Source organism: Cyprinus carpio, chromosome A16 (assembly GCF_018340385.1).
Source record: "Cyprinus carpio isolate SPL01 chromosome A16, ASM1834038v1, whole genome shotgun sequence".
Classification (NCBI taxonomy): domain Eukaryota; kingdom Metazoa; phylum Chordata; class Actinopteri; order Cypriniformes; family Cyprinidae; genus Cyprinus; species Cyprinus carpio.
In genome coordinates, this window is record NC_056587.1 from 6,018,782 (window position 1) to 6,034,394 (window position 15,613).

The 15,613-nt window shown below is 40.7% G+C and overlaps 1 protein-coding gene across 6 annotated transcripts in view; it reads left to right on the forward strand.

The window, feature by feature from the left end:
* Window positions 1-15,613, forward strand: part of LOC109049880 (myosin-10-like) — a 42,707-nt gene that overhangs the window by 3,547 nt on the left and 23,547 nt on the right. For 5 of the 6 annotated variants that reach the window (XM_042772221.1, XM_042772223.1, XM_042772225.1 and 2 more), the window contains exons 2-15: window positions 1,113-1,281; window positions 3,682-3,888; window positions 5,430-5,586; window positions 11,212-11,239; window positions 11,752-11,869; window positions 12,605-12,652; window positions 12,927-12,938; window positions 13,672-13,764; window positions 13,851-13,914; window positions 14,159-14,257; window positions 14,359-14,502; window positions 14,620-14,834; window positions 15,168-15,320; window positions 15,404-15,577. In XM_042772221.1, coding sequence (XP_042628155.1) covers window positions 1,123-1,281; window positions 3,682-3,888; window positions 5,430-5,586; window positions 11,212-11,239; window positions 11,752-11,869; window positions 12,605-12,652; window positions 12,927-12,938; window positions 13,672-13,764; window positions 13,851-13,914; window positions 14,159-14,257; window positions 14,359-14,502; window positions 14,620-14,834; window positions 15,168-15,320; window positions 15,404-15,577 — 1,671 coding nt within the window. In that variant the 5' untranslated portion in view covers window positions 1,113-1,122. The remainder of the gene's footprint in view (window positions 1-1,112; window positions 1,282-3,681; window positions 3,889-5,429; window positions 5,587-11,211; window positions 11,240-11,751; window positions 11,870-12,604; window positions 12,653-12,926; window positions 12,939-13,671; window positions 13,765-13,850; window positions 13,915-14,158; window positions 14,258-14,358; window positions 14,503-14,619; window positions 14,835-15,167; window positions 15,321-15,403; window positions 15,578-15,613) is intronic. The other variant, XM_042772222.1, reaches the window with a different exon arrangement.

A 15,613-nucleotide genomic window follows, 5' to 3' on the forward strand; every position in this document is an offset into this window, starting at 1 on the left:
TCTCATCCACACACGAATTCAAGAACACACACACACACACACACACACACACGCACACACGCACACACAGAGGAACAGCACTGCATCAAAAACACAGATAGGAAGCTAAAATGTGCTAAAATACTTTTTCCTATCCCAGTTAAAATGCAGAGATAATTATAAGTAAACCATCTATAGGTTGAGTTCCACCATAAGTCTAAACACTGCGGTGGCATAAAACATTGCTCTGATTTAACCAAAAAGTCAAGGTTTAGCTGGTTAGCATGTTTCTGTTAGCCAATACATCTGGCTGCAAAAAGCATCTTTTTCCATAAACAGCTATTCAGAAGGCATAGTGTATAATGCCTTTTATATGATATTTTTGCAAAAATCATATAAATGGGGAAACTTGTTATTGACGTCTCAACATTGCCCATTTCTTTTTGGAGAGCTCTAAAAAGCTTGAAATGAACTGAGTTTGGGTTTAGTAGGTTTATTTTTTTTTTATTATTTTTTTTTTGGCTTAGTGTTCTGTAAACTAGTTAAATGTTCTTTGGTAATGCTGTGGTGCAGAATCCTAATCTAGTTGTCTAATGAATCTAATAAACCTGGCATTTTATATTATGAATATTGTTGGCTCTTTTTGCTTTTGTTCATGTTTTGTAAGTCACTTTGGATCTTTGGATCAAAAGTGTATGCTAAGTGCATAAATGTCAATGTAAATGCAGATATTCAGCAAGAAGACCCAAAATACACAAATGTATATTTGGGTGTGTATTTTCGCAATCAGATTTGTACAGCCTTTGCATAGTCACAGCATATTTTCTCATCTACATACTGTTACTGGTGCTCTCAATCAGGCTGTCCTTCAGTATAACTGCAATATTAATTGTCACAATACTGTAAACCTCTTTCTGTTTCTCTCTCAAGCACTCTTTGTCTGTTGGTTTGTCTCTCAGTGCCCCTCTCTGTTGCCCTATCTGTCCTTTGTGATTGATGGACTTGCTGATTGCCTCAGTGGCATCATAATGATAATGGTTATAATTCTATTAAGGGTAATGATTGGTCTCTATGCTGTGATGGGCTTCCTTCATAAACAGTTACAGCTCTCTCTCTTTCTTTCTCCTACACAGTGCTACAACCATGTCCAGGCCAGCGGGGGGCAATGTTAATGATGTCACCCGCTTCCTGTCCACGGGGACGGGGCCTGGGTCACCAACCTCAGGGTTCTCCGCCTCCAGCCAAGCTGATTGGGCGGCTAAGAGACTTGTATGGGTGCCTTCAGAGAAACATGGATTTGAGGTAAGACTGTTGTTATACTGTTGTTCACCTTTAATGATATATTACAGAGTATTATGGTCACATAAATCATTCACAAATATGATATCACACTTTTTTATTTAAAGGTAGTCAATAAAATGTATATTTATTTGACATAATATTTACAAAATTACAAATAAACAAATTACTCAGTGTGAAAAAATCTAAATAATATGGATTTATACTTTAGATAGAAAATTCTTCATTCTGTAATCCTATTATAGTATAATCCTATTATATAAAAATTGTTACTAAAAAGGAAGTAGACTCTGTAACCAACAGTGCACTCAGTAATCTGATTAAATAAGTCTGTGTGCACTGGGAATCATATTTTGTCAAATAAAGACCAGGTAACGCACACAAAACAAAGTGAATATGACAAGGATAATAATCAGGAATAATAATAAATTATTAGGCAGAAATGTTAGAAAAAGAAAGTAAACACAACAAATTTTCCACTATAATGCTTAAAGTTATATCCAACATTTTTATCCAAAATTATTACATTTCTGTCATCATCCATGAAAACAAAGGAAATAGGAGTTATTTTCCAAACAGTGACGAGAATTCATAGAAGATTCAAAAAGAACAAGATATTCACTATAAAAGTACCATAAAAGTGGTCCATGTGACTCATAAGCTATACATTCCATAGACTTCATAAATCATATGATTGATTTTTGTGCGAAGCAAACCCAAATTTAGATTGTTAATGACTGAAAATCTTCCCCTCCACTACTTTCAAATCTCATTTGTTCTTCCGTATGTTTAAACTTGCCAACTGAAGATTCGTCGTGCTAGGTTTGGGTCTTGTGTGTTTTGTGACCACAGATTGATTTGAATATTCTTCAAAATTTCAGTTCAGCTGAATAAATACAGGCATTTCATTAGGATTTAAAACATAATAATGGTGAATAAATGATCACAAAATGAACCAGATCTATTAGTTGGTCAAGTTCTTGAGGAGCAGATTACAGCCCATGACAGGAAGCTCTAATCTGCTGCTCACCTTTTGACCTTGTTTATGTTGTTCTCCGTCTAAAGTTTCTGATCTGCAAAGCTACTTCAGTACAGCCCACCCACCAAACACGTGTTTGAGTCAGGGCTTTAGTGCTTTGATATGACACTATGAATAGCACAATACACTTGTTGAGTCAGTGGTTGCTAAACGTCACCGCGATACAAAATGAGGCCTCGTCATAAAATGTCCCATGTTGAGAATGTGTCTGTCTGCCAGAGAGAACATAGAGGGAGATCTCAGCACTTCCTCTTGGAGGTCATGAAGGCAGCACTCTATACACTCTCTCTCTATGTCTTAGTATATCTATTTCTGTTTCTCAACCCCTGACACACTCCCCCTCAGACTGTCTGTCTCCATCAAACATGAATTCATTCTCTGTTTCCTACAAAGCCACTGTGCCTGTGTGAGAAAGTCAGTGGTCTGTAGAAGAATATTAAGAATATATTAAGAATATCATCAATCTCTGAAACACAGAAACCGTGTGTTTAACTCACAGTGTTGTTTGAATAAACTGATGTCCCACTACGGTAACATTTCTGGCAGGGTATGATATGATATAAATTTTATCTAAAAATATATAAAATAAAACCATATATAAAACCAAAATATAAAAAAAAAATATTGTGTGTTGTATTGTTTTATGTTGTGTGTGTGTGTGTAAGAACATATAAATAAATAAATATATATTATATATATATATATATATATATATATATATATATATATATATATATATATATATATATATATATATATATATATATATAAGCATATAATCTAACATATATGTTTTATATACATATTATATAGTTATATACATTTATATATGTATATTATATGTACATATATACACACACACATACACGTATATAAAAAATAAGGTATGCAATTTATATAAAATTAAACAAATATAAAAACTATATGTAAAACATATCTGTTTGTTTTTGTATCCATGTTACATTTTTCTAAAAACATTAAGTATATATATATATATATATATATATATATGTAATATTTGTAAGTAAACATCATAGTAGTTGTACTTGATTTATGTTCTGCTAAATTTAGTTTTTAATACATTTATTTATTTATTTATTTATTTTGCAGTAATGAGTCATAAATGTGCTTACTTGTCAAGAAAATAATGTCATTTGTTATTTATATGGAGTGAAATATGATTTAGACATTTTTTGTAAGCCAACATTGGACATTTGACAGTGGTCATGACTTTAATAAAGGACAGTGACACATCAGCTGCAAATGTGGAGTTGCTACCACATGTTCCATGACATTTTACAAAGTGGACATTCATGTAGTCTCTTATCATCCCTAACTTTGCTGCCTGTGTTTCCTTCGGTCAGTCTGCAAGTGTGCGCGAGGAGCGGGGCGACGAGGTGGAGGTGGAGCTTACAGACAGTGGGAGGAAGCTGACGCTCTCGAGGGAGGAACTCCAGCGGATGAACCCGCCCCGATTCAGTAAAGTTGAAGACATGGCTGATCTCACATGCCTCAATGAGGCCTCTGTCTTACACAACCTACGAGAGAGATACTATTCAGGACTCATATATGTGAGTGTTTCCCTTTAGTCAGAATTGTTCCCCACTTGTTTTTAGCAATCATTTAGTCCTGACACATGCCCACGACTGCCCTGCCATCACATGAGTGTGTCTGGGCATGTGTGCATGGGTTTTCTCTGAGTAAGTGAAAAGGATAGTGTTACACACACAGATACACACGCATGTGTTTGTTCATCACAGACTCACAGTTCAAATTTCCACTCAGGTTTCACGCAGCCAAGACAGAACAAACACGCATGCACAGATGCATTCATACACACACAAGATCAAGGGCCCTTATTCATAGCGCATCTGTCAAACGAGTCTTGGTTCAGTAATCAAATTTGAATGAGCGCATAAGATCATGTTGATGTGAATATTATACATTTCAGTGTTTGGGGAGGTATGTAGAATATTCAGAAAAGGCATCATATTTCTGATCCTCGTGTACAGTGGCAAACATGCCTCTTTTGACTATTGGCATAAAGTCTGGTATACTTCACAGCTTATTCTGACCAAACAACCACCAATCTACAGTATATGAGACTGTCTGACCGACATGTATAGTGACTGACCAGTTTGCCTTGTTTTTATGCGTCATTTATGAGTGATTGAATCTGATATGGATTGCTAGATTTAAATCCATCTATTTCTATAAGATTTTGAAATTTTTGCTTTAAAAACTGTAATGGAAACACTTAATATGTGTATAAAGTCAAAAATTCCATTAAAGTTTATGTGCTAGGGTGAGTAAGGACAGTTTGACAATTTGATTTTGTTAAATGTTAATACATGATTAAATTATTAAATAAAATGTTAAATATTTGGTTTAATATTTTCTTTAATGACAAAGATGTTATAGAATAAAATTGGATGGTATTTTCGTAAAATTACTAAAATTGAAATCACAATATGGCTTTGTATGATTATTAAAATTGATTTATTTAAATAAATATATTTGCCAACAAAGGAGAAACTTTGGTTTTCCACCAAAATAAAATAAAAAGCTCAATCAAAGCTCAAAATAAAGAAATTAAGACTCAAATATCATCATTGTAATTTTACAGTTGTACTGTAAAATAAATTTTTATAATATTTTCTTTAAACAATATTTTTTGGTATTTTACACTGTATTCTTTTTATTTTACAACTGAGGTTAGTATTATTTATTTTGTTAAATATTGTTATTTTATAATAGTTTCCGATTTATAACATTTTTGCCCAAATTGTGCAGTGCTACAAACCAGCACTGCAAACCTAAAGCTCTTTAAAAAGAATCATGGCACACTTTGCAAAATGTGCGTTGGACTGATCAAAACCTGAGCACTGTGACTTAAGGAATCTGGGTAAAGGCAGCCAATCAGATCTGAGCTTCTGATTTTTGCAAGAAACTTCTAGTTTTGTGTGCAGTGTCCATCAGGCAGTCAGTGAACAGACTGTGGGCAGCCTGTGGGTGGTCTGTCTGTGCAGCTCTGCCAAGAATAGTTTCTACATATACAACATCATTATTTCAATCTGTCTGAATTCTGGTGTTTGTGTGTGATGTCTGACAGACATACTCCGGCCTGTTTTGTGTGGTGATCAACCCCTATAAGAACCTGCCCATCTATACAGAATCCATCATAGAGATGTATCGTGGGAAGAAACGGCATGAGATGCCTCCACATATCTACGCTATATCAGAGGCGGCCTACAGGAGCATGCTGCAAGGTACCATGGCAACCAACTAACCTGCTGTAGGCTGCTTCAGTTTATGTGAATGTTTTCATATACCTCTGCATCAAAATATTTAAAAAGAAGGTGCCAGTTTCACGTTGCTGCATGAAGACTGAGTTTTTCACATACTTAGTAACAGTGTGAAACCCCAAGCATGATTGAGACACAGAGATTTGGCATTTTCACCCCGTATCCTGCTCTTCAGGGCGTGTCTGTGGTTAAAAAACTAGCCCAACCGGTGTGTGTATGTTTTCAGGGAAAAAGAGCCATGCCGATTATGTCACGAGTCTTAACTCTTTTCTTATAAATGACATAATGTTAATTTAGTTTTTTAACTGTGTCAGAAAGTTTTACTGTTCTGATTTTTTTAGTCTGTTTTAAAGGCTTTGAGATGGAAAACGTGCAGTGTTCTGCACAAATATGCAGAAAATACAACTGGAAGTCCAATTTATGAACATTATTTATTTGTTTAATTTATGAATTAATGGATTAATTAGTCTTGAAGATACAGGTTTGATAACTTCTGTTGAACTGGTGTGCTGCAGGTCTGTTCTGATTGGGTTGTGAACAAAAAAAAAATGCTAAATGCAAATATTTGAAGTTCAGCAAAATAAATAGGCTTATCAACTTCTAAAAGGGAGGAGAAAATGTCTCAGTTACATATTGTAACCCTCGTTCCCTTTCAGTCGGTCACTCTCGACGTCACGTTAGTGACCAACAAATTGGGAATTCCTACCAAAGCACCATGGATGCTGCCCCTTCCAGTGTCCTGTGCGAGCCACCTGGGCCCCTTTTTGGTGTAGGCTGGGGCTCGAAAACAGGAAGGCCAGTAACTGTTGTCGTAGCACTACCCAACCAGTTTGGATAACACTGGGAAAACGAATCCGTTCTACTTGGAACAGGAATGTTGCGGAAGACCCATCCTTCCCGAAGGAGGTTTCGGAAGCAGTTACACATATGAACAACCGTTTAGGGGCATATAGAAGATTAGAGGTGATTGTAACCCTCTTGGAAATGGCAGAAATCTGGTGGGGAAACATGGGCTCTGAGGCTATACTATGGACTTTATACATATGAGATCCACTCTACATATGGAACCCAGCCCTCTACCAGTTCTCAAGGATTCAGCGAGAGAGGGCCTGGCGCAGCACGTTCCGCCACATCTGGCTGCCGAGGGGATGGAGGAGCTTGACAGGGCATACAGTACCAACACTCGGGAGCAGTTTTAGCAAGCCAACACTAAACCGAGGCCTCTCAGTACCACTACCCGTTTGAGGTGAGAACACAGGATGATTGCCTGGGAGTCAGCTGGCCCAAACTCTAGGCACGAATCTTCGACCGGAAATGCGTGCAGGTCCCCTAACCTCTTGATGGAGGCCAGTGCAACCAGGAGCTCAACTTCAGCTCAACTGATTGCAAAGGCTTAAATGGGACTTTGCTTTGCTTTGAGCACCAGAGACAGGTCCCAAGAAGGTATATAGGGAGGCAGAGGAGGATTCAACCTTCTGGCCCCCCTAAGGAACCTGATGACCAGGTCATGTTTCCCCACCCTTTTCCCCTACATGGAGTCGTGGCAGTGACGTAAACTTTAAGGGTGGAGGGAGACAGCCTTCGCTCCAACCCTTGCTGCAAGAAGGAGAGCACGCTCTTATCGGACTCTTCGGGGGTCCTCTTGACGAGAGGAACACCACTCGACGAACAGGTTCCACTTCAAGGCATAAGCATGTCTCATAGACGGTGCTCATGCCGAAGTGATGGTGGCCACTACCTCTAGGGGATAGATCACCTAGAACCTCCACGTCCCATCTAGGGACCAGACATGAAGTTTACAGAGGTCTGGACGTGGGTGCCACAGGATGCCCTGTCTCTGAGTCAGTAGATCCTTCCTCAGAGGAATCCGCCAAGGAGGGGCTGTCACGGGGAGCATCAGTTCTGGGAACCGGGTTTGAGTGGGCCAGTAGAGTGCCACAAGCAGGACCTGCTACTTGTCCTCCACAACTTCTCACAGAGAATGCTCAATAAGGAAAAACATATTAAACACAAAATCCTGTAGGTCCCAAGGCCAGCTGTGTGCCAGTACGTCTGTGCCGAGTGTTCCCTCGGTCAGGGAGTAAAACAGCCGGCAGTGAGAGGTTTCTGGAGAGGAAAAAACAGGTCTACCTGAGTGACTTCGAAACGTCTCCAGATCAGCTGGACCATCCCGGGATGGAGTCTCCATTCTCCTGGGAGTGCAGCTCGAGAGAGCTCGTCAGCTGCATGGTTGTGCAGGCCCGGAATGCTTCTGACTCCAAAGGAGGGAGCGCAGACCACCTTGTCGGTTAATGTACGCAACGGTCGCAGTGTTGTCCTTACTGACCAGTACGGGTTCAAGGCAAGGTGCACTGCTAACAACTCAAGGCAATTGATATGCCATTGCAGTTGGGGGCCTGTCCACTCCCCCGAGACTGCTTGCCCATTGTACGTGGCACCCCAGCCGGTGGTGGAGGCATCCGTGTGTACCACAGCATGCCTCAAGACCTTGTCTAGGGGCACTCCTGCCTGAAGAAACTTGAGATCTGTCCAAGGGGTGAAGGTTTGGTGACAGGCCGGTGTAACTTGGACCCGGTGACTGCCGCACAGCCACGCCCACCTCGAGACTTGGCTATGAAGCCAGTGCTGAAACGGTCTCATATGAAGCAGCCCCAGCGGTGTAACTGCCATTGCAGCTGCCATATGCCCCAGGAGCCTCTGAAATTGTTTCAGTGAGACCGCTGTCCTGCCCTTGAATAAATTTAAGCAGTTCAGCACCAACCGCACACGTCCCTCTGTGAGGCATGCTGTCTGTCCGACCGAATCCAACTCCATACCGAGAAAAGAGATCCTCTGCATCGGGGAGAGTTTTCTCTTTTCCCAGTTGACCCGAAGGCCCAACAGGCTGAGGTGCCTGAGCATCAAATCCCTGTGCTCGCACAACTGATCCAGAGACTGTGCTAGTATGAGCCAGGGGGAGTCTGCTCTCTCAGGGGAACAAGGGCCCCTCCACAACAAACATCAAAACACGATGGACAAATAAAAAACAAGAAACGCATCACTCAGTACTAACACTGCAAACTAATCTACGCAAACCGCAGAAAAGGTCTTTGGCACGGAAAGATTGACACATGAAAGTACGCGTCCTTCAGGTTGATCGCTGCAAACCAATCTCAGAGACGGATGCATCTGAAGATATTTTTCTGCGTTAACATCTTGAACGGGAGCCTGTGAAGGGCCCGGTTCAAGACACGCAGGACTGTGATCTCTGCATGCAAGACATGAGCATCTACTGCCTTCACTTATGTAAAGTGGATGCCCCTTAACTTGGAACTGAATCGCATAGCCGAAACTGATGGTTCGAAGGAGTTAACAAGACGGGCTGGACAGCACTTGCCAGGCTTGCCAAGCTTGCCAGGCTTCCAGATACCACCGACGTGCCCGCAGTGGGGCAACACGATGGAACACAGGGACCCAGCTTGGCCAGCTCGTGAACCGACCGAAGCGGGGTCTGAGCGTGTGGTGCAATGCTTTCCTGGTTCCAAGGTTGGGCAGAGGGTGCATGAGTAGGGCCTTTGATGATGCTCTCGAACCACCCGCTGCTGCCCGCAGGCGACAGAGGAGGATGAGTGTGATCCGGCTGTGGACAGTTCACAACTCTCCATGCCCTCTTGAGACCCAGAGATATAAGAAGTTGCTCTTTTGTTGAGTGTTTGTCAGTGGTGGGATAAAACAAAACAAAAGATTATCCGCCTGGCCCTCCTCCAGGGGAGGGAGTGGTGCATTCACCATCTCCTGAAAATCAACCATCTCTAGGATGGGTGGGGTGGACGCCCTGCAACCGGCTGTGCTGCTTAGCTGGAAGCAGCTGCACAAAGTTGGGCACGGCATGGGGACGTCCTCGGTGACGAGCAGGCTGAGGTGCCGCATAAGCCGCATAAGCACCGCCGGTCAGACCAGATGAGTGCTTACAGGCTAGGGAGGGAAGGGACGGTTTGCTCCACCAGGTGGAAGTGGTACCGGGACACAACTGCATTGCTACAGACCACTCCACCCGGGAGGATCTACGTATACCGCTTGGCTGCTCCACCATTGAGGGTGGTGAGGGAGGAGCAACTACTAGGCCGGTTTCTGGCAGTTAAAGGTGCCATCCATGACCTAGTCTCGCATAGCTAGACCTTCAGACTGACGGCTGAAGGTCTGGAATTCATGGCAGCTTTCTTTAGTCAAGGCCCGCCCATGAGGCCGTTTGACCGACATGTCTAACCACCAATCACAGTTTGTTTCATTCAGCTTCACGTTTCAGGGCGTGGAAATGTCTCCACAATAACAGACCGGTGTGTAAAACTCTTGGACATATGTTAAAGATACTATGCTGTGAACTTTAAATATTTTGAAACTCCAGTGTTTAGTTGATCCTGATAAGTGCTCGCCATCACAGTTGTAAACACGACAGCTTTCTTCTTTCGTCACAAACACGACACACACGTCTCCCGGAAATCCTGCAGAATTCAACCAATCCGATGACGCATCGACACTCCTAAAGTGTTTCCACTTTAGTGTCCCATATGCATCAGACGTTTAGCCAACGGTCCATGGGCGTGACATCTGAGTCTGAGACTATCCATGACCTAGTGAGCTCCTCATGCACTTCCGGGATGAATGGCACTGGAGTGGGGCGCTGAGAACCAGTCATCCAACCTCGAGGGCTCTGGACGTGGTGGAGGTTTCCACTCATGCCCTACCCTCTCGGCCTGGAAAAGCATAGCCGTCATCTCCGGATCTGACTCGGGCCTTGCTACCGTCCCGGAGGGAATCTTCAGCTCCAGAGAGCTTAGGCTCACCCTCCGATGCAGCGATCGAAATCATATCTTCGGGAGGAGCCCCAAAGGATAAGGCTGTTATGCTCTTTGTGGAGGGCCCAGCGCGTTCCTTATGGAGGTTGGCTGGCTGCAAAGGGCAAGAGGACTGGCGGTCCCTGGATGTTGGCTCTTTTAGGATTGCTCTTTTAGTTGTGCTGAAGCACACAGGGGAGATGGCTGCCGTAACACTACAGGGGGTAGTGCAGTATGTAGTTTGCACCCACTCAACGAAGGTCGACCAACCCGCTGTCGGGCCGTAACACCTGCACAGAGAAGTTCCTTTGATAGCACTGACTCGTTCAACACACACAAAGGCTTGGCAGGAGCAGAACGAAACCACCGCTCGGTTGTTGATGCCTGAGGCCTGGTGTTTTGCTGCAGCTTCATCTGTTACTTGGGACTAATGCTAATACAATTTAGCAACTTTTATTTGAGTATTATTTAGATACTATATAATATATACTGTTTATTAATATTTTTTAAATAAGCTTTTATTTTTATATTTTAATTTTAAGTTTTAGTAATTTTGTTATGTGCTTTTGTCATTTGTGTTAGTTTTATATATTTCTGTTTTGCTTTATTTTTTCAATTTTAGTTTTAGCAGTTTTAGTACTTTAAATTAAACTTATTGCAGTTATGCACGTTATGTGTAATTCTGAGTCATATCCAAATAGGTTAGAGCAATCACTTTAATTGTTCATTGGTCATGCTAATGTCCCTCTTCATGTGTATTGTGTCCCTCATACAGACAGAGAAGATCAGTCCATCCTGTGCACGTGAGTTATTTTTTAGTTTGACTACATATTTGTGGAACATATTTGTAAATTTAGGTGTTTACCTGTAAGTTCAGAAAAATATTCTTCAGCTCTTTCTAGCCATCAAAACTTATGATTTCTTATGACTGGAAAACAATGAACATTTAAGTTAAAGAGATGTAAGTTTGAGCTGTAGCTATTTGACTTATTTCTCTTAGTAGACCCAGCAGAAGCCTAAAGCCACAAAAAGGCATAGTTACCAGAAGCACTTGCCCTGTTTATTCCCTCAGTCCTGGTATAATGTAAATTAACTTACTTCATTCAGACAAACGGTCTGTTTTTCCACAGATCATTATTTTCTTTTGCTTTACATGTGTTGCTAATTTTGTTCCAGCATATGTTTAGTATCTTGTTAAAACAATGACTCCAGCTAAGTTATCTGCTTGTATTTGTTTGAATAACTCTGAAAATAGTCTAAACCTATTTTACAGCAGAAGGTGGTTTATTTGTTCTGTTTGTGTGTGTGTGTTCAGAGGGGAATCCGGTGCAGGAAAGACCGAGAACACAAAAAAAGTGATTCAGTATCTGGCACATGTGGCATCCTCACACAAGTCTGGCACTCTGGGACGTCCCAAAGACAGCGCCCTACAGGTGAGGACTGGGGATTGCTGCAATTTTCTTTTTCTACTTTTTTATTAAAAATTTGATTAAGTCAGCACATGCTTACCTTTTGATTTTGTTGTTTTATGTATGTATTTATTAATTTATTGCTGCTGCCTATTTCTCCAATAGTTACAGAAGTTCTGTTCATCAGTATGGATAAATTATACATAATGCAATAATACAATAATAATGATCTGCAGATCCACTTGCCTTGCCAATATGTTCACCAATAAAACTTCTATTGGTTATATAGTTTTTTAGCAACATTTTTTTTTATTAAATCATTTTTCATTAAATGTTACGTTTTATATATTATTAAAATTCTGGCAGGTAACGAATGCTGATGATAATTTGTTATGCTGTTGCTGATAGCCAATAGATGACAAATAATAAAATTAAAATTATACTATTTTGTGGAAATCAATATTTATATATACTGTATATAGAAAAACTAAATGAAAATAGCGTAAATTGTTAAAAAAATATTGTGTATAATGTCAGCTGGAGCTTTCACACTTGCCACGGCCTATCCTTATTGTTAACTCTTGAATTATAAAGCTGTAAGTGTTGGTGTATCTGTGGACTATATGCATGTTTTCTCTAATATTTCTATTTTCGCTGTTCTTGGTTGCTCTTCTCTCTCTCTCTCCTCCCTTTCCTGGGTCCTGCTGTTTCATTCTGCTCTTCTTCTCTCTTTCTCTTTGTCCTCTGCTCTGCGCTGAAACGGATGGTACGCGCTCTCTGGGTCGTGGCAGTAGCGCTGTGAACAGGGTGAGTGGGGTTTTTTCTCTTCATGACTGACAAATCCGGCTGACAGGAAGGAATTCAGACTTCAGCGGTTCTAATTCATGTCCTGCCACTTTAACCTCAAATGTGTGATATCATATGTCTAATTAATCTGTGTTGATTTATTTGATTTGGTTTGCTTTGTTTTTTAACCATGTTTTTATGTTTTTGCTCATCAGTATGTTCTATTTTTTGTCCCCGTTTGTCCCGTTCACTTGTTCAACCATCCCATCTCTCTCTCTTTTGTGGACTCTAACAGACTGTGCAGTATGTGAGTATGGTTGTGCTCTAATGCTTCCACCATGTACCTGTAGGGAGCGCTGTATGCATATTAAAGCTTTGCTATGGTATGTTTTTGACCTATATAGACCACACTGGTCTATATGCGTAAGAGCAAAACCTCAGAGCCCAAACAGAGGTTATCTGGCCTGTACATTGTTTTTTTTCTAAAGGCTTTTGCTGAGCTGCAATTTTATGAGTTTGCACTTTCAACACTGTGTGTGTGTGGTTCTGACCTTTAATTTAGGACAAATATTTCCAGATGTTACCTATTTCTAATTTTAATTTTTATTTATTTTGTTTTTCTTGGTTTGGTTTAGGGCAGTGTTTTTTTTATTTAGTTAAAAAAAAATAATACATTTACTTCATTTTATAATATTATTACATTTTTATATACATATATTTTTAAATACCCCCCCCCCCTTTGTGTATTATCAACACCCCAAACCTTTATAATCACCAAGTTAATCTTGGCATTCTGTAGTAATTATAATTGGCTTTATTTAAAATGAATAGACGTCTGTGGTAAGTTTTAATTTAGTGAAGTTAACACGTATGTGTGTTTGTGCAAGAGAGTGTGAGAGTTGTTTGGCTGCAGTCATATGCTGCTGATGTTGGTGCTAGTGCTGCAGGGTCTCTGAATGCAGATGTTTTCTGTGGGATTTTTGCTGGAATGTGAGTAATAGTCTTACTCTGACATGCTGTTCTTCCTGTCCTGTGTCTAGGGGGAACTGGAGAGACAATTACTACAGGCAAACCCCATTCTTGAGGCCTTTGGCAATGCCAAAACTGTCAAAAATGACAACTCTTCTAGATTTGTAAGCTCTGCAACAGCACATTTAACCATAATCACTTGAATCTTGATGTTTTGATCTGGTCTGACATTCTTTTCAATTTGTTTTAGGGCAAATTCATCAGGATCAATTTTGATGTTGCTGGATATATTGTTGGTGCTAATATTGAGACCTGTATCCTTCATACACTCACTAAAATCACATTTACAACAAAAAGTAACTGAAAAGTAACGTTAGTTGTGAGAAAAGTTATAGCATCATTGTTTGCAGATACTACTTTATATATTGTTATGCAATGACATTCATAAATTTGGGCTACTTTATATACCTCATTCAATAAATGAGTAAAGCCTATAATGTACAGCATATAGACAAGGTGAATATTGGTGTAGTTTTCTTTAACACGCATGTGTATCAGATCTGCTGGAGAAGTCTCGAGCCATTCGTCAGGCTAAAGACGAGCGAACCTTCCATATCTTCTACCAGCTCCTCTCTGGAGCTTCTGAGGCCATGAGAAGTCAGTAGACCACACACAACATACTGAGCATCAAAAATATAAAGGTTTCTCTTCAATGTTAACATTATTATTGTAAATACCTATCCATCGTCTCTCTTTAGAGGAGCTTCTGCTGGGCAGTGCGGATCAGTATCGCTTCCTCTGCGGGGGCTCACTTCCTGTTCCGGGTCAGAGTGATTCAGAAAACTTCACTCAGACAATGGACTCAGTGACTATCATGGGCTTCACACAGGAAGAATCCACTTGTGAGAGAATAGGGTCTCAAATAGATCTAGAAGGAAACATCCACAAGATTTTATAAAATATGTACATGAAAACTGAAAAAAAAAAAAGATTTTCCATCCTGCTATCTCTCTTTTCAGCTATGTTAAAGGTGATCTCTGCAGTGCTGCAGTTTGGGAACATCACATTTCACAAAGAGAAGAACACAGATCAGGCCTCAATGCCGGATGACACAGCAGCGCAGAAACTCTGCCACCTGCTGGGCATCAGTGTACTGGAGTTCAGCCGAGCCATTCTCACTCCCCGCATCAAAGTGGGCCGCGAGTATGTCCAGAAGGCTCAGACCAAGCAGCAGGTGTGTGTGGCTTCATGTAGTGCTTTGAAATACTACAGATGTACATTGCAACTACAAATAGCCTCGTTGACACAGAAAGGGACCATTTTTACACTAAAAGATTGACTTTATTTAAATTAATTCTTGATTAAATCATATTTTAGAATTTTAATACATGACTAATTTACAGTAGGTGTCATAAAGCATCAAGCAATATATACCAGCTTTTGTGTGAAGCAGCTGTGAACATCATCGCACATTAAGACCACCTACAGTAAAATACTTTTACTTAAAAAATGCTCTACTATAGAAACAATCTTTTTTTTTTTTTTTTTTTTCTGTGGGCGTGTTCAGGCTGATTTCGCAGTGGAGGCTTTGGCGAAGGCCACATATGAGCGTCTGTTCCGCTGGCTGGTGCACCGGATCAATAGAGCCCTGGACCGCAGACAGCGTCAAGGAGCCTCATTCATCGGGATCCTGGACATCGCTGGATTTGAGATCTTCCAGGTGGGCGATATGCGAGGCTCTTAATGATTGTTTATTATTGTGCTGGTAAATATTAATCCCTCTCTCTTTCTCTCTCACAACAGCTGAACTCATTCGAGCAGTTATGTATCAACTACACTAATGAGAAACTACAGCAGCTGTTCAATCACACCATGTTTGTATTGGAGCAAGAGGAGTACCAGCGAGAGGGCATCGAGTGGAACTTCATCGACTTCGGTCTGGATCTTCAGCCCTGTATTGACCTGATTGAGAGATCGGTCAGTGTGTGTGTGTGTGTGTGTAGATCTTAATTC